This window comes from Portunus trituberculatus, chromosome 28, assembly GCF_017591435.1.
Source record: "Portunus trituberculatus isolate SZX2019 chromosome 28, ASM1759143v1, whole genome shotgun sequence".
In the NCBI taxonomy this organism is placed as follows: domain Eukaryota; kingdom Metazoa; phylum Arthropoda; class Malacostraca; order Decapoda; family Portunidae; genus Portunus; species Portunus trituberculatus.
This window is the reverse complement of record NC_059282.1, coordinates 7,473,556-7,492,166: the sequence shown is the minus strand read 5'-3', so window position 1 is coordinate 7,492,166 and position 18,611 is coordinate 7,473,556. Positions and strand designations below refer to the sequence as shown.

The following is an 18,611-nucleotide window of genomic DNA, read 5'->3' as shown; positions in this document are numbered from 1 at the left end:
ATAAAAACAAGAGAAAATAAATTAAACTACGGACAGGAAGGTTTCAAAGTGTGAAGAGTGAAGGAGAGACGTAGAGGGAGAAGGAGAGGGAGAAAAAGAAGAACAGAGAGAGGGAGGAGAAGGAAAGGGGAGAGAGAGAATCACCCCTGGGAGAGAAGCTATAAAACGCCCTTACCTGTCTCTACCATAGCGGAGAGAGAGAGAGAGAGAGAGAGAGAGAGAGAGAGAGAGAGAGAGAGAGAGAGAGAGAGAGAATACAAAAACATACTAAAACTACAAAAAAAGAGAAATAGAAACACATCACTAGGTCTAAAAAAAATCACAAGCATATATCATCAAAGTAAATAAGAATAAAAGGATCAAAAGACAAGAGGAAAAAGGCAAATTTAGTGAAGGTATTTGTCGATATTCAAGTTTTGTAAAAGAAAGACGCCTGGAATTGACAACAACTAAAATAAACAAGAAGATACATGGCCAAAGGAGGAAGGAAGATGCGAGATTGCACAGGAGGAAGACACGGAGGTGGAGGAGGAGGAGGAGGAGGAGGAGGAGGAGGAGGAGGAGGAGGAGAGGAGAGAGAGAGAGAGAGAGAGAGAGAGAGAGAGAGAGAGAGAGAGAGAGAGAGAGAGAGAGAGAGAGAGAGAGAGAGAGGAGAAATGTGACAGAAGTAGAAATGGAGAAATTGAATGGAAACGAAAAGAATATGAGAGAGAGAGAGAGAGAGAGAGAGAGAGAGAGAGAGAGAGAGAGAGAGAGAGAGAGAGAGAGAGAGAGAGAATAGGTAAGGGAAAGACGACTAGCATTGGAGCTCAAGATATGGAAGGCTACATAATTCCTCATTTCTTCCTTCTTCTCTCCCCTTTTCTCCCTTCCTCTTTCCTTCCCTCCCTCACTCACGCCCCTCCAGGGAGCCCACACATCTAAGGTTTGCTACGAGATAACTATACTGGGCGTTTTATAGGCAAAGAGGAAGGGAGGAAGGAAAGAGAAGAGGAAAGAATGTAGGAGAGAAGAGAGGAAAGTAGTGGATAAATCGTCAATAGCGCTCTCTCTCTCTCTCTCTCTCTCTCTGGAGTGGTATGAGTGAAGATTTTTTAGTTTAGGAAATCCGTCAGTTTTTTTACTACATATTTCTTTGTTTTTATGTACATCTCTCTCTCTCTCTCTCTCTCTCTCTCTCTCTGGAGTAGTAGGAATAAATAATTTTTAGTTTAGGAAATCCGTGAGTTTTTAAGATATATCTGTTTTTATATATATCTCTCTCTCTCTCTCTCTCTCTCTCTCTCTCTCTCTCTCTCTCTCTCTCTCTCTCTCTCTCTCTCTCTCTCTCTCTCTCTCGTAGCAAGTAAATATCAGAAAGCAACGTTTACATTTCAGCAACGCAAACTTTGACCCAAAATGCCTCTCTCCTATGACCTTCCCCTTCCCTCCCTCCCCTCTCTCCCTCATTCCCTCCTTCCCTCCCCTCCCTCCCTCCTTCCCTCCGTGGCAGTAAACACTTGGTGGGGAGAAAAATATTATAGCGAATGCGCCGTTACTGGTAATGAGAGAAAAATACAGAGAAGGTAAAATAGGCATAGACAAATTTAATCTCACTATAATAAATTTAATAGGAGGAATGATGCAGAGTTACGTACCTTACATATGACATTTCTTACTAATATAATGAAGAGAATAATGAAATGGACGTGTGTGTGTGTGTGTGTGTGTGTGTGTGTGTGTGTGTGTGTGTGTGTGTGTCGAAAGAGAAAAAAAAATCCAAGGAAACAAGATTAAGTGACAAGCTGACAGCGAAGGACAAGAGGAGAGGATAAAGGGGAAAAGGAAAGAGGAAACACGAGGGACGGTATGGGAGAGGAACAGGAAGAAAAAAATGCGGGGAGAGAGGAAACAGGAAGGAGCCGTAGAGGTGAGACTAAAGGGAGGGAAGAGGGAGGGAGAGTGAAGAGGGAGAGTAGAGGGAGGCATAAAGGAGAGTATATGTATGGAGTCTAACATCCTCCCTTCTACATCCTCCTTTATTTTTATATACTTCATTCCTTATCCTTTTCTTATTAATTTCCTCCTCTCTCTCTCTCTCTCTCTCTCTCTCATTACTCGTCTTCCTCATTACACTTCATTATATTTATAGACTCTTTTACTTCATCTTTAAACCATTTTTCATCCCCTAAAACCCTTATTTACCATATGTGCCTTTTATCTCTCCTTCTTCCCTTCTTACCCAGCACTCTCTGTTCCTGCATCACCATAATACCAACGGGGAAAAAGATAGGAAGGAAAAAAATCAACACGTCTGCATATCTTCTTATTAGCGGTGTTTTTTAGTCTACTTCTTCCTCTTCTTGGTAAATGTAGTCGAGCTTACGTGTGAGGAGGATTCTTAAGAGGTAAGATGAAAGGAGTGTAAAAAGGAATGTGGGGATAATAAGAGGAGGAAGAGTAAGAAAAAAAGTTTAGAAAGAAAGATGAGGAAAATATTATGAATTTTCCAAATATCAAAAGAATGTGCTTATTTTCTGATTATACTTTTCTTGAAGTTTAAATTCTCTCTCTCTCTCTCTCTCTCTCTCTCTCTCTCTCTCTCTCTCTCTCTCTCTCTCTCTCTTTCTCTAGTCAGCTTAATTGTTTTCCTTTCACTACATATTATTACTTCCTTTTACCCAAATATCCTCTCTAAACACCTCTTCCTTTTCTTCCTCTTCCTCCTCTTCCTCTCCCACCTGCTACTCTGCCTGATAATCACTGAAGGCAGACACTCGTGGTTTGCAACGTAAAATTCCCACAGGTGAGCACCATTAACACCCTACCTGTGCCCCACTAATGGCCTCTCACCTGTGAACAGCGGGCCTCCATTTCCTCCTTAATTACTGCATGATTGTACGGCGTGGAGGAAGTACATGGAATTAAGCTTTTGTCATACAGGAACATTGATGGAGGATACAAAGGAACACAAATGAAGTTCAATCAATAAAGTGCCGCAATGGTTGTTTGGGTTAGTATTTTTTGTGTGTGCAAAGGGAAGCTGTTTAAGGAAAGAAAATAAAATAAAAAGGCCCACTTCATTGCCCAGTTCCTTTAAAGAGTGATAGAGTTAGCCAAAAGTCTGGGATAAATTTCTTGAAAACTTTCTGGAATGGTTGATATTGTCTTATACTTACGGTTAGATGTTTGGTGATCGATAATCGTTTCCATTGTCGTTAATAATGATTCTTAGGTGTTAGGTAATGATCTATTCTTATTTATAACGCCTTTTGTGTGAATTCTCTTAGTTTTCACGGTTGGCTGTGGGCTGTCCTAACTTTTTACTGTCTTTAGTGTTGGTTCTCGTGGTCCGCTGGAAATTCACGAGTTTTCATGCTAAGTAAGTGAGACTGTCAGACTGTGAAAAGACTTGAGATTCATGGAAAAAACAAAGAAGAGAATAAATAAATGCAAGGGGTCACTAACCATTTGACCTTAGCCTAACTGGTGTGTGTGTGTGTGTGTGTGTGTGTGTGTGTGTGTGTGTGTGTGTGTGTGTGTGTGTGTGTGTGTGTGTGTGTGTGTGTGTGTGTGTGTGTGTGTGTGTGTGTGTGTGTGTGTGTGTGTGTGTGTGTGTGTGTGTGTGTGTGTGTGTGTGTGTGTGTGCGTGTGTGAGTGTTAAAGAGCAACTCCTAAGCCTACAGCAAAGTTCATAAGTCATAATTGTAAGCCAAAGTTTCATAATGGTCGTATTCAGTCAACTTTTAATCATTAATCCTGGCCCTTGCCTCTCTCCTCTACCATTTAAAGAGAAACACGTATAAGCACAAAGGATTATACGGAAAACTATGGAAAAAGGCTCTGGATTAAAACACAGAAAATAAAAAAATAGGCAATGTTCAGAAGAGTTAAAGTGCATTAGAAACAGTGTAATATGTAACAAGCAATTCGAAATAATACAACAAATATATGAGGTAAAATGGATAAAAGAAAAAAAGTGTAAGGGAAAGATTAACGGGAGAAATAAATTAAAGGTAAAAAAAAATATTGTGATGGAGAGGATGCATTCACTCACCTCTTGGTCACCACACACTTGAGTAAGTCACAACACTCCGTGGTGGGCCGCCCGATACGGCTGATCATTTTAGCCATTGTCACCGTTGTGGGTTAGTGTTCTCTTCAGTTCAACTCATATCACTCATTTCCAGGGTCACAGTATTTGCCCTCACTCACTTGTATAACTTTCTGTAACGTCACTTTTTCACTATTTTGTGCTTCACTTCATCTAGGTCATCATTTATCCAACCATTCATACCCTGGCAAATAACTCACTCCTCGTCATATCCATCCACACACTCCTGCCATATTCTTCATTCACACGGTCACTCAAGCTTTGTTCCTCCATTCATCCACACACACACTAACGGTGCGCCCTTCATCCGTCACTCAAGCACGCCAAGCCTTGCCTTTCACACACACACTGGCTGCGTCAAAACAAGAGAAACACAATGCAATTCTTTTTTACACTTTTCCAGGCAAATGAAAGACCCTGCATGTTGTTCCTTGTCTTTTGCACGCATTGGACCTCACACAAATCATTACAGACTGCCACCACCACCTCACACATTTACTGTTAGCATAACGACTTGATTTTCTCAAACTCAGAGTAGATTTTACTATAAAACTCTTCTTCCACTTACATTACTCTTAAAAGGCTCTAATTGAAGATACACGGGTTTATAAGTATGTTTTCATGGTTTTATTGGCAGAGTGATAGCATTTCTACATTACTAACAGCAGAAACAACCTTGAGAACACTGCTGATCATCTTTCTGGCCTTAAAATAGTCGCGGTGAGAGAAAAAGCTGTTTCCAAATATGGCCTGTATCTCAGTGACACGGATTCAATGATAAGGCAACCAGTAACCAACACACATTTATCCCTTTAGGTTCACTTGCCGCCAAAGTTGTTTAAGTTCCAACCAGTGAGTCGAGGTAGTGATTGACTCAACAAACTTCCCGGTAATGTTTGATTGGCAGTGAGTTCGCTTAATTAAAAGGGTTCTCTGCCAGTGTTGCCAGCCTGAGGACGGATAGCGGGCAGGTGAGCAGGTGAGAGGATGCAGGTAAGGGTCAGATAGCCACATGATTCCCGTGGTTAATTAGATAAAGGGGTGAGTTTACAGGTGTTATGTTTGTGTTGATTAGACAAATTTATGAATCACAGGTGGAAATACGTGAGAAAAAGTAAATGCGTTTAGACCTCTCTCTCTCTCTCTCTCTCTCTCTCTCTCTCTCTCTCTCTCTCTCTCTCTCTCTCTCTCTCTCTCTCTCTCTCTCTCTCTCTCTCTCTCTCTCTCTCTCTCTCTCTCTCTCTCTCTCTCTCTCTCTCTCTCTCTCTCTCTCTCTCTCAATCGAAAGCCCTATCACCGGCCGTTGATTTATCCCCAGGTATTAAAATGGAGCGTCATCAACGACTAAAAATATATTTATCACCTGGCACACCTGAGGACTGCCACGCCATGTAATTAACCGTTTGCATCACCTAATAATTACGTGTCAAACCATTATAGGAATTAATTACATCTCATTATTATTTCACATTAGAATGACCCATGAGACAACCTAATGCCACTCTCTCTCTCTCTCTCTCTCTCTCTCTCTCTCTCTCTCTCTCTCTCTCTCTCTCTCTCTCTCTCTCTCTCTCTCTCTCTCTCTCTCTCTCTCTCTCTCTCTCTCTCTCTCTCTCTCTCTCTCTCTCTCTCTCTCTCTCTCTCTCTCTCTCTCTCTCTCTCTCTCTCTCTCTCTCTCTTACAGCACACCATCCCCTGAATTAAGTAACAAAAAACAATCATATATAAATTACATTGAAAACTGACTAATTTTCCTGAGGGTTCAAACTTCAAAGGGTCTTGTTTCCCCTCCTATTTTCCTACCTTAATGTTCCTTCTGGGGGAAAAGAAGGGGAGGAAGAATGAGGAAAGAAGGGGAAGTGAAGAAGTAATAACAAGAGAGTGGGAGATGAAGATGGATAAGAGGAGAGGATGAGGTAAGACACAGGAAGAGGGTAAAGGTGAGAGGTTGAGAGGTGAGGGAAAAAGAAACTGGGAAAGGAAAAACATTAACGAAGGAAGGAGAAAAGGGAGAAGAAAAAATGAGTGTGCATGAAAGGAAAAGAAGGATAATATAACTAAAAAAAATAGAAAGTTAGAGAAATGAAAGGAAAAAGATAAGGAAGGGAAAAAAAGAAAGAGGAAAAGAAGAGGGAAAGTGAATCGCAGGAAGATGAGGAAAATAAAAACAGGAGACAAAAAGAAAAGGAAGAAAAACTGTAGAGAGATGTAGAGGTGGATAAATATAACCAGAAAGGCGAACAAAAAGGAAGAGGAAGAGAGTGAAGGAGAGGGAAGGAGAGGAAGGGAGAGCAGAGAGTGTATCACAGGAAAGAGGAAGTTAAGAAATGGAAGGTTGCTGAAAGATGAAGAGTAGCGTATGTCTCTCTCTCTCTCTCTCTCTCTCTCTCTCTCTCTCTCTCTCTTAATGACCAGAGCTGTTAAAATGCCTGACAACCTGCAAATTACTGCTTGGTCTACCGTTCTGTACCCGGATTAATTTTAAATGCTTATTTGGATTAGGAAGGAAGAGGAGGAGGAGGAGGAGGAGGAGGAGGAGGAGGAGGAGGAGAAGGAGGAGGGGGATGAATGAGCAAGAGGAAGGAAAAAAAGCAAAAGATAAATGGAATCAAGTACAAATGATGATAATATAAAAAATAAAAAGGAAGAAAAAAAAGAAAACGACGAAAAATGCAAACACAAGAACAAAAAAGCACGAAAAAAACAAGAAAATAACAAATAACAAGGATCAAAATAACAAATTATGAAAAAAAACAAAAATAATGAACGGAAGAAAACGAAAAAGGGAAATATGAAAAGAAAAATGGAACAAGATAAGCAAAAATAAGAGAAAAATAAAGACGGTTCCAAAGAGGTAACAAATTATCACTTTCCGCAGTCTTATCTGGGAGGCGCTGGGTGGGGGTGGGGAGCTTGGGAGGGTTGGGTGCGGATTGGTTGGGGTGGGGAGGGGTGTGGGGGTGGATGGGTGAATGGGGTGGGGTGAGTGAGTGTGGGTAGGGTGGGATGGGTGAGTGTGGGTGGGGTGATGTGGGTAGGGGAGTGGGTGTGAGTGTGGGTGGGTGTGGGCGGACGATGGGCGGCGGAACTTCCACGTGGAGGGAGAGGAAGAAAGGAAAGAGATAAGAAAATGTGAGAAAGAGAAGGTAAAGAAAGTGTATGAGAGAAAAATGTGACGTTAAAGTGAAAATGATAATAAGAAAGTGATTTTTTTTCATTCACTCCTTTGTCTCTCTCTCTCTCTCTCTCTCTCTCTCTCTCTCTCTCTCTCTCTCTCTCTCTCTCTCTCTCTCTCTCTCTCTCTCTCTCTCTCTCTCTCTCTCTCTCTCTCTCTCTCTATTCTTTCTCTTCTTATCATTTATTGGACATCTACTTTACATTTTCCTTTAACCTCTCTCTCTCTCTCTCTCTCTCTCTCTCTCTCTCTCTCTCTCGCCATGTGCGCTTCCTTTTCATGCACTTTTTCCCTTCCCTTGTCACCATGAACTCCTCCTCCTCCTCCTCCTCCTCCTCCTCCTCCTCCTCCTCCTCCTCCTCCTGGGAACATTTGTCTACAAGCCACACGAGCCTCAAATAACCTGTGACGTTTCTTCCCATACAAGTAATCCATCTATGGGAGGAGGAGGAGACGGAGGAGGAGGAGGAGGAGGAGCTGGAGGGAGACAAGAAGCTTAGGAAAATAAGATGTGGGGAGATTAAGGCTGAGCGGAGGAGACAGAAGGGAAGAGATAGGTGGACATGAGGCGGAAAAATAATTGAGGAAGAGGTTAACGCGAGGTGGGGGGGGAGGAAAAGTAAGTTGCGTCAGTTTTTAAAGAATATGTGACAGGATTTTTTAGGATTCTGTGAGAGAGAGAGAGAGAGAGAGAGAGAGAGAGAGAGTGTGTGTGTGTGTGTGTGTGTGTGTGTGTGTGTGTGTGTGTGTGTGTGTGTGTGTGTGTGTGTGTGTGTGTGTGTGTGTGTGTGTGTGTGTGTCCTCCATAAACTGCTGTGTATCTTATTGTTAGCTAAAGCTTCCATTTACCCTTTAAAGGAGGCTAATGATATCCCAATTAGAGACAAGGGGAGGAAAGGAGGAGGCGGAAGAGAAATGGAGGAAAGAGGAAGGGATGACGTGAGGGTATGGGTTGTGAGAGTCAAGTGAGGGAGGAAGGGAGGGAGGGAGGGAGGAAAAAGGAGAGCTGGTTAGAAAAGACAGAAAAAAGAAATGAAAGGCAGTGAAGTGTAGAAGGAATGGAAGGGAAGGGTGAAGGGAGATGAAGGGCGCTTGTAAGGGTGTGACTGACAGACTGTTGATGGCAGAACTCTCTCTCTCTCTCTCTCTCTCTCTCTCTCTCTCTCTCTCTGTACATTCACTCAGCTATTTTCTTTCAAAAAATGGATACTCTTCCCTCACGACCAGCAAAGACACACTAATTCAAGAGGGACATTACCCATACACTCCCTCACTGACTCAATCACCACTGCTAACAAGATTTTCCCTCCTTATTCAACTTTCATTACCGGAGCGAAAGTTACTCACGCGGAGGAAGTCTGGAAGAAGGGGAGGAAAACAAAGGTGCATGGAAATTACTGAAGGGAGGAGATGACGAGGAAAAGACGCGAGAGAGAAGGTGAATGCATCAATTAGTAGCTGCTGTAATTGAATTGAAGTGTCCACAACCACCTGAAGCGATCATCTAAGGCTGGTGTGTGACTCCATGGTTTGTCTCAGCTGTGGGTGAAGTAACAGTCAGTTGGCATGGCGTCGTGTTCTCCTTTAAATGTCCATCAGTGGCATTGTGTTGTGTTAACCTGCCTCACTGCTTCCATTTTGTTTATTCAGTGCTACCTCGGCCACGCCTCTCACGACTTGATTCCATTTCGTGTGTTTCGTGTTAAATATTCCTCGTTGTAAGTCTGTTGTTTGTTCTTATACGGTATTGTGTTATTAACCTGTCTCGCTGCTTTCTGTTTGCTTATTCAGTTTTACCATGATTCTCACGACTTGATTCTGTTTCGTGTGTTTTGTGTTATATGTCGTCACTGTACCTCTGTTCTTACTCTTATACGATATTATGTTATCAACTTGCCTCACTGCTTCCACTTTGTTTATTCAGTGTTGCCTCGACCACAACTCTTACGATTTGATTCTGTTTCGTGTGTTTTGTATTATATATCGTTGCTGTAAGTCTGTTGCTTGTTCTCATACGACATTCTGTTATAAACGTATTCTGTGTCACGAGTATATTTCTTAAAGCCACTGATTTCGATTTTCTTTCTATATTTACAAGAGATCACTGTAACTTCATATAATTTACTTTGGTAATGTGTTTCTTTATATATATATATGTGTGTGTGTGTGTGTGTGTGTGTGTGTGTGTGTGTGTGTGTGTGTGTGTGTGTGTGTGTGTGTGTGTGTGTGTGTGTGTGTGTGTGTGTGTGTCTTTAATCTTTCCCGTAAAAAATACTCATTAGTTACTTTATGTTTGTTGCTTGTTTTTATACAGTATGCAATTATAAATGTATCCTATGTATTATGAGTATATTTTTTGAAGCTCTTCATTTCAAAAGGTTTCTTTCTATATTTACAAAGATATATTAAAACCTCGTGTCGTTTAATTTAATAACTTTTTTTTATACTAAACTACCTTTCAATCCTTCCTATAAAAGTACTCAGCCGTCACTTTATGATACACACGTACGGTTTTTCCCACATTAATTACGCTCTGCTCATCTACAATTCACCTCTTGCGTCACGGGGAGTTCGATAACGCGACTCTTACCATCCCATCACCACCACCATCACCGCCACCATCACCACCGCCGCCACCTGTCACCACACCTCAGCATCCCGAACACCTGGGAGCTGAAAATAACCACTCTTTTAAGGCCACCGCCACAAACTACCTGACACTTCCCCCTCACGCCTGGCGGAGGGAACGAAGAGGAGGAGACGAGGTGGAAGGATACAAAAGCAAAGGGAGGAGAAGTTTGGAGGGAAAGGATGAAAAGTGAAGGAAAGAATGAAGGGACGCAGGTAAGGAAAGGACAGGTGTTTGGAGACGCACGGCTTACTCGCCTCCTTAGCAAACACTGTTATAACTGAGTCAATTTAATTCTTGTTTGCCTTGAATTTCACGGCCCTTGCGCACCACCCGACCTGTTGATCCCTTTCACACCTCACACCTGCTACTGCAAGCCCCTCACACCTGCTGCCTCTCACCTGGACGCCTTCACACACCTGTTTGCAATGGCCGGGTCTTAACGAGGGAAGCTGGGCCACACAACACACTATTCTTGTTAAAACTAGTTAGTATTCAGTCATTTTTCACCAAATAATCGTGTGATGGCTATACGGTTCTAGACACTTCACAAAATTTCGTAAACATAATAAAAATGGTAATACTTGAGTCACTTTGATGGCAGAAATTTCCACATTGAGGTGACAGCGAAATCTTGTGGTGGAGCGTGAGTGAGAGGAGCACTGGTGAGAGGAACATTGGTGAGAGGAACATTGGTGAGTGGAGCATTGATGACTAGACCATTGGAGATTGAACCATTAATAAACTGAGAGAAGCATTAGTGACTAAATAGAAAATAACAGGGAAACATTAGTGCGTTTGAGTGAAGGTGTGGCGCTACAAGGGCGTGGCGTGGAGTGGCATGGCGTGGTGGCGAGACGGCCTTCTGCTGGGCGGCACGCATGACCCACTGCTCTACTAATGGCTCCTGCTGCTGCTCCTTAATTTATCGCAGCATTAACACTTCATTAACAGCGTGACGGGGGGTTAAGCTGCACGCATTTAACAGCATAACTTCCAATCAAGCCTGAATTCACTTTACGCTTAATAACGAAACAATACCCAGAGTCTCAGCCGCTCAACTTCTCGCATACACAACACTAATGGAGCAAGCACGTGCCATTGCGATCCTCCTGCTACAATGATCTGCCCATTACGCTAATATCAGATCCTACCATTACCCACTTACAGCCCCGCCATTCTACCTTAAGGGGGGTTATAATGCGGGTACTGTGTTGAGTATAGCTGAGGTCTGTTTCTCTGTCTCTCTCTCTCTCTCTCTCTCTCTCTCTCTCTCTCTCTCTCTCTCTCTCTCTCTCTCTCTCTCATAGGTGGTAGTGTAATATATGGTAAAACTCGTCCACTATGCCTCCATAAATGAACTTTGTAATTCCTTGTAATCACCAGCTACTCAACTCTCCATGAGTGAACACACGCAACATACACACACACACACACACACACACACACACACACACACACACACACACACACACACACACACACACACACACACACACACACACACACACCGCAGCGCCATTATCCACCTTAAGACCCAAACCACTTTCATCTCGTCCCTCGTCAGCCTCGAACTACACACACACACACACACACACACACACACACACACACACACACACACACAAACACACACACCAAACACGTGCTTCTATCTTGACTAACATCCACTCAGTCACGATTTTCTCTTCCTTCAACTTCCCTCAAACCATAAAGAGAGAGACAGGGAAAGACACAAGGTAAAAAAAAAAAAAAATACATACAAACCAAACCCTAGAGATAAATATACGTGAGTTCTGAATCCCCGCGTGTTGCTGAGGTAAATAAACGAGGGAAGAGGAGCGCAGGTAAAGGAGTACACAAGGCTATCAGTGTGACGTCACCTGGGCACCACACCTGAGGCTATTAGGGAACATATGTACTCTCCTTAATTAGTTTTTTTTAGACACATGATGAAGAATAATACTGTAATGGAGAGGGAGGAAAAGTTGAGCTGTTTTACGAGGCTTTGGGAGGCTGTGTGTGTGTGTGTGTGTGTGTGTGTGTGTGTGTGTGTGTGTGTGTGTGTGTGTGTGTGTGTGTGTGTGTGTGTGTGTGTGTGTGTGTGTGTGTGTGTGTGTGTGTGTGTGTGTGTGTGTGTGTGTGTGTGTGTGTGTGTGTGTGTGTGTGTGTGTGTGTGTGTGTGTGTGTGTGTGGGACGTTGAGAAAGACTAGTAAACGTGTGCAGGCTTAAGTTGAGAGAGAGAGAGAGAGAGAGAGAGAGAGAGAGAGAGAGAGAGAGAGAGAGAGAGAGAGAGAGAGAGAGACAGAGAGAGAGAGAGCAGAGACTGACAGACACAGACATATATTTGTTTGTTTATTATTGTTTGATTGTCATATTACACATACACATAGAAACAGTTACAATTAGGCAACTGCCCAAACACGTCGATAATATGACAAAGAGGACTAGATGAGAGATGTGTCCTAATATAGAGAGAGAGATTGTAAATAATCTCAGAACAGACTCAAAACAGACAGGGGGAAGAGACGGAGAGAAACATATTGGTATTAATGAATGAATAAATAATTAATAATAATGATAATAATAGGAATAATAGTAACAATTACAGTGATAATAATAATAATAATAATAATAGTATATAATAATAATAACAAAAGAAGTGATAATAATAATAATAATAATAATAATAATAATAATAATAATAAAGTTAATGATAAAGGTAATAAGAATAGTAATAATAATAATAATAATTGCAATAATACAGAATAATACTAATGATGATAATAAGGAAAAATACTAGATATAGTAATAACTATAACAACAACAATCCAGACAGATAGACAGACAGAAAGAGGGAGAAAGAGAATTAAGGATTTAGAATTAACACCAGTATCAAAATGCAGAAAAAAATACGATTCGAGAGTAAGAAAGTACAAATGGATAAAAATGTGCAAAGGAGGAATGTGTACCGAGAGAGAGAGAGCGAGAGAGCAGCGTGTAGGGGATGTGGAAATTAAAGACAGAGTGTTTCCAATGAGCAGTATGGCGGTGATGGTGGAAGAGTGGTGGTGATGTGAAGTAGGAAGTAGTACAGCTTCTATAAAGGGTAGTGATGGTGGTAGTATTTGTGGTGGTGATGCCGTGCTAATGATAGTGTCTGCGTGTAGTGGCTGGTGTAGTGTGACGACCAGGAAGTGCAAATACTGTAAAAGCAGAGTGAATTTGATGTTGAGGTGTATTATTACTATCACTGCAATGGTCCAGGCGAGGCATAATGACAGGTGTACTAGCGTGATGGCCACAGGTGTGTAGTGGTGATGCTTTACAGTAACGGGAGTGAAGGAGAACAATGGAAAGGGTGCAGGGATGCGTGTGAGGTGCAGTGACGCGTAACAGGCACCGTGACGCGCCCCTGAGGAAGTGCAGAAAACGAAGCGAGGTAGTTTATTACATACAGAGACGTTCTGGTGACCACCCACATCCGCAACCATTCACCGTAACCATAACCACCTTCTGGCACGCCCACAACATGCACCCACCGCCCCTATAGCCTCTCCCACGCCCCTTCCTGGCACTGTGGCACTACTGACTCACTGCCAACACAAGGCGGCACTTCAAAAACAGGTCTTTAATCAGCTTGTAACGGTATCATTGAGCTGGACCGTCTGCGAGCGAGCTAATTAATATTTCTTTTCGTCCCCGGTGTATAGAATCGCATTAACTTCCTCATCATTGTCATCTGTCTTCTCTCACCTAGCCACATCAGGACGCAAGTGAGAAGGGAGAAGAGACAAGGAAAGAAGGCAGATGTAGAGAAATGAAAACAAACATACACAGAAACAAGGACGCGCACACACACACACACACACACACACACACACACACACACACACACACACACACAAAGGGACACACCAGCCTCACCAGCGGGCATAAAATGGAGTAAATATCAGGAAGGGAAGCTGAGGCCCGACTCGGGTAGATAAACAAACGCAGTTGACACAAGACGGTGGCGAAGAGGCGGGAGACTGCGGAAGGAAGACGGCAAGAAGAGTGAGATTCCCTTAAGATTTCGCATATCTTCCCGCCCTTACCGGTATCGTCACTCCGTTTCAACTTGGAAGGGAGTTTTCTCATTGTCTCTCCCTTCCGCTGCATCTCTCTCCCGGCCTTGTGTTGGTGGAGGGAAGGAAGGAAAGGAAGGGGGAGGGAAGGGAGGGGAAAGGTAAACATGATATTGTGTCACGCCCATGATTGCGTTGACAAGATGACATGTCTCTTTGGGTTTCCTGTGTCTTCATGTTGTACTTGTAATTGCAACGGGGGAAGAGAGAGAGAGAGAGAGAGAGAGAGAGAGAGAGAGAGAGAGAGAGAGAGAGAGAGAGAGAGAGAGAGAGAGAGAGAGAGAGAGAGAGAGTGTGTGTGTGTGTGTTCTGTATTGTTTTCTCTGTAATCTTCTTGATCCTGCTCTATGAAGTACAATTCTTAATATATTTTTCCACCGTATATTGACTTGTTTTCATTACGACTCAACTGGGTTTCAATATTTTCCGTTTATATAACTATTATTTTTCGTAAGATATCCATGCTTCTATTTTCTCTATATTTACTACTACTACTATTCTACTACTACTACTACTACTACTACTACTACTACTACTACTACTACTACTACTACTATCTCTCTCTCTCTCTCTCTCTCTCTCTCTCTCTCTCTTGCTCGCTCGCTCTCTCCACCGCAACTTGAGTCACCACACAATGACAACCGAACAGAGCCTCAGAAACTCCGCCGCCTCACCAATCAGGCGGTGGCTCAAGACAGAGAGACAGAGGCCGCGATACAGGGAGAACTCTTCCCTTCAAGTTGTGATTGCCTGGCCACTGAGAGCCTGGACTGGCATGGAGAGTCCCGCAGTACTTAAACCTGAATAGTCTCTTTTGTTTTTCTTTGATACATCTTTTTAACTAGAGATAAAAGAGTAATTTTGGGTGTTTATTTGAATTTGATGCCCTATTGAAGCCAAATGGAAATAGCGAACAAGTGATTCTTTAAAGGAACACTGAGAATGCTTCAGAAATTAAGATTTTGGTCCTGTTTTTAAAATCTCACACTGAAAATGACAAGTAATTTTTTTTATGTTGGTGTATCTTTGTATATATCACCATTGAATACAAACGGAAGATTCACTGTCTTTTCTTCTAGAGTATCTTACAAAACAACACTAAGAACACATGGCAAACTCATCACCACTAATCATACGTGAACCATTGAGTCCAAGAAGAAACGTGACACAGTTAAACTAATAATTTTACCAGTCTTTTCTCACGTCCTTCAAGAGTTTCCATCACGTGATAATACATAAAGGGAAAAATGCACACCAGTCTACATAATAATCTTACTTTACATAGGTAAGTAGGTTGCTCTTAATATCCCATTTAGAAGTACTGGCAAACATAAACACAGTGGTGGTGGTGGTGGTGGTGGCACGAGACACTACACTAAGCACTTGTCACCTTAGAGTCACACTACTTCAGGTAACACTTTGAAGCAGACAGGCACTTTAAAACCGCTGAAAAAAGCACTTTGCGACGTGATGAGACCACCATCTAACCCCCCCCACTCCTCTCACTCTCTCTCTGAACATACATCCACACCCACACACAGACAAACCGAATAACACAGCCACGGCCATGTAAGAGTCCCTAGTGGCCGTGTGTGCGTGTATGCGTGTGGGCGTGCGCGTGCGTGCGTGCGTGCGTGTGTGTGTGTGTGTGTGTGTGTGTGTGTGTGTGTATACCTCCCCAGGATACCGCTGGGGCGTGTACACAGCTGAACCCTCGTGGCCCCTCACAGCCCGGCACTCCCCACCACACTGGGCACGCAGACACACACCCATGCCAACCAGGCCGCTCAGAGTGCCAAAAGGGAGAGTGTGAGGCAAGTGGCACTGTGATATGGCATCCCCCTCTCTCTCTCTCTCTCTCTCTCTCTCTCTCTCTCTCTCTCTCTCTCTCTCTCTCTGTACTGTGGGGAGGGAGATGATGTGGACAGATATGATGTTAAAAAGAGTGAGTGAGAGAGAGGTGATAATTTATGATCATAGAAGTTAACAAACAAGACACTTTAATTCACTTTAGAACTTAACCCTTTCAGTACTTAGACACATTTTTACCTTGAAATTTGTGTACGATTAGTCTATTTTTATGACATCAGGAATGATCTATGGAGGTGAGAAGATTAATGGCCAGAATCTTCACTGTTTTAACCCCCACATGAGTTTCTGAAGCTGTATAAAATCACCAAATAGTAACCAGAATGAATAAGGAAATGCGTCATGGTACTGAAGGAGTTAAGTGACACAACTTCCTTATATGACTTTACACAAACAATGAACAAATCCTATGACGTAAAAGTAATTTAGAACAGTAATTAAATAAACACATTTGACATAAGAGTGTGAAAAAATGAATGGCCTGGTTTCCGAAACACTGCAACACAATTCCGTAACGTAACCGAAGATCCGAAAAGAATTAGGAAAATGTTGAAAGAAGAACGGATGCGAATAAAGCTTGCGTTATGAGAAGTTTCCCAGAGAAGTGTGGAGAGAGAGAGAGAGAGAGAGAGAGAGAGAGAGAGAGAGAGAGAGAGAGAGAGAGAGAGAGAGAGAGAGAGAAAGGTGTCGTGCATTTGGTATGAATTAAAAAAGTGAATTCTACTCCTCACACACTCATCTCATTCCACTCTCCCTCATCGCTACTCCTACTCCTTCCCCTCTCCCTCTCCCTCTTCTCCACTCTCCCTCTCCCCTCTCCCTCCTTCCCCTCACACCCAGGATGCTACACAGGAAATGGTTTTTGACACTTAACAGAAGCAAGGTGAGGGGAGAGAGGGAGAGAGGGAGAGGGGAGAAGGGAGGGGAAAGGAAAGGAAATACTGACAATGATAAAGAAATGTAGGAAATGAAAGAAAACACTAAAAAAAATTGAGAGATGAAAAGAAAAGCAATATTTTGAAACCAGGAAGAGAAGGAGGGGAAAGCGAGATAGGGAAGAGGGAGGGGAAGGAGAAGGAGGGGAAAGTAGTGACAGCGATAAACAAACGTGGGAAATGAAAGAGGAAACACAAGAGGAGGAGAAAGAGATAAAATTACAAATATATTTCAAAACATCATTGTGGTGAGGAAGTGAACAAAGATTAAAGCTGGTAACACAATCTCTCTCTCTCTCTCTCTCTCTCTCTGCGGGAAAATAGATAACCAATATTTCAATTGCGTGAGTAACGAGCAAGAAAATCAATACAGAGAGTCTATGATCAAACTTCCTCTCTCTCTCTCTCTCTCTCTCTCTCTCTCTCTCTCTCTCTCTCTCTCTCTCTCTCTCTCTCTCTGTGTGTGTGTGTGTGTGTGTGTGTGTGTGTGTCGGCATTATATTTTATCTATATCACCGATTCTGCTCTTCTTTTCTTTCTCTTCCTTTTCCTCCTCCTCCTCCTCCTCCTCCTCCTCCTCCTCCTCCTCCTCCTCCTTCTCTTCTTCCTTTCCCACACTTGCTACATTAACTCTCCCATACTTTATCAGATGACGCAAGTGGGAAGATCCGGAAGAGGAGGAGGAGGAGGAGGAAGAGGAGAAGGAGGAAAAAGAAGGTGATTTAAACAGAATCTTCCTCAACGAAAAAAAAAATAATAATAAAGAAAACTTAAGAATGAATTAGTATATATATAAAAAAAAAACTCAATAATAAACAAAAATAAACATGATACAAAATAAACGAGAAAATATAAGATAAAAAGGACACAGGTAGAGAGAAGGTGGTTAGAAAAAAAAATGAGAGGGAATTTCCAGTGCCATTCCCATTCCCATTCTGGTCGGCGCTGTCCCTATCATTATATTCCCATTCCCGTCCCGTTATCTCCTAATTACCATCCTCCCTTCCTACTCCAATCTGTTGTTCCCATTACCAATATCATTTCTTTCTGATCACTTTACCCTTTCATTCCCCATTCCAACTTGTCTCAGTATTCCCGTTTTTTTGTATCCTATTTTGTCTCTATTCCATATTTCTTATTTATCTTCGTTTTTACTCCTTATTTTCTCTTTTTCTCGATTAATTATTCATTTCCACTTGTGTCTTTTCTTTATCTATCTCATTTTCAAATTCTCTTTCTGTTTATACTGTTTCCTCTTTATTCCATATTTTCTTTTGGTTTGTCTTCCTTTTTTCACTTTTTTTTCTATTTCTCGTCTTTCTGATTTCATTCTATTTCCGCTTGTCTCATTTCTTTATCTACCTCTTTTCTATTCCCAATTTTTATTCTATTTCCTCTCTATTCTATATTTTCTTTATTTTTTCTTCCTTTTTACTCTAAATTTTATATCTCTTTCTTCCTTCATTCTTCATTTCCACTTGTTCCATTTTTTATCTATCTCCTTTTTATTCCATCTCATTTTTTCTTTTGTTTTACTCATCTACATTCTTCTCTGATCATTTTCCCCTTTCCATATTCCTCCTATTTCTTCCCTCTTCCCTTTATTTCTTCTGCGTTTTCATTCGATCTTCCTCTCTTTTCTTTTTTTCCTTTCTCTGACTTCATATCAATTTTCCTCCTCACTCCTTCAGTTTCCTCTCATATCTACCTCCTTTTTACTCCTTTTACTCTCTCCCAACCGTTCCTCTCATCTCCATCTCTCTTTCTCTCTCTTTTTCTCCT

At 42.1% G+C, this 18,611-nt stretch overlaps 1 protein-coding gene across 18 annotated transcripts in view; it reads right to left on the bottom strand.

The window, feature by feature from the left end:
• The window catches only part of LOC123510326, a 732,954-nt gene that overhangs the window by 331,528 nt on the left and 382,815 nt on the right, over positions 1 to 18,611 (bottom strand). Inside the window, exon 1 of one of the 18 annotated variants that reach the window (XM_045265392.1) lies at positions 4,037 to 4,206. The exons of the other annotated variants lie outside the window; for them this stretch is intronic. Within the exon in view, the coding sequence (XP_045121327.1) occupies positions 4,037 to 4,113 (77 nt within the window). The 5' untranslated portion in view covers positions 4,114 to 4,206. Of the gene's footprint in view, positions 1 to 4,036; positions 4,207 to 18,611 lie in introns of those variants that run through there. 18 annotated transcript variants of the gene reach the window in all.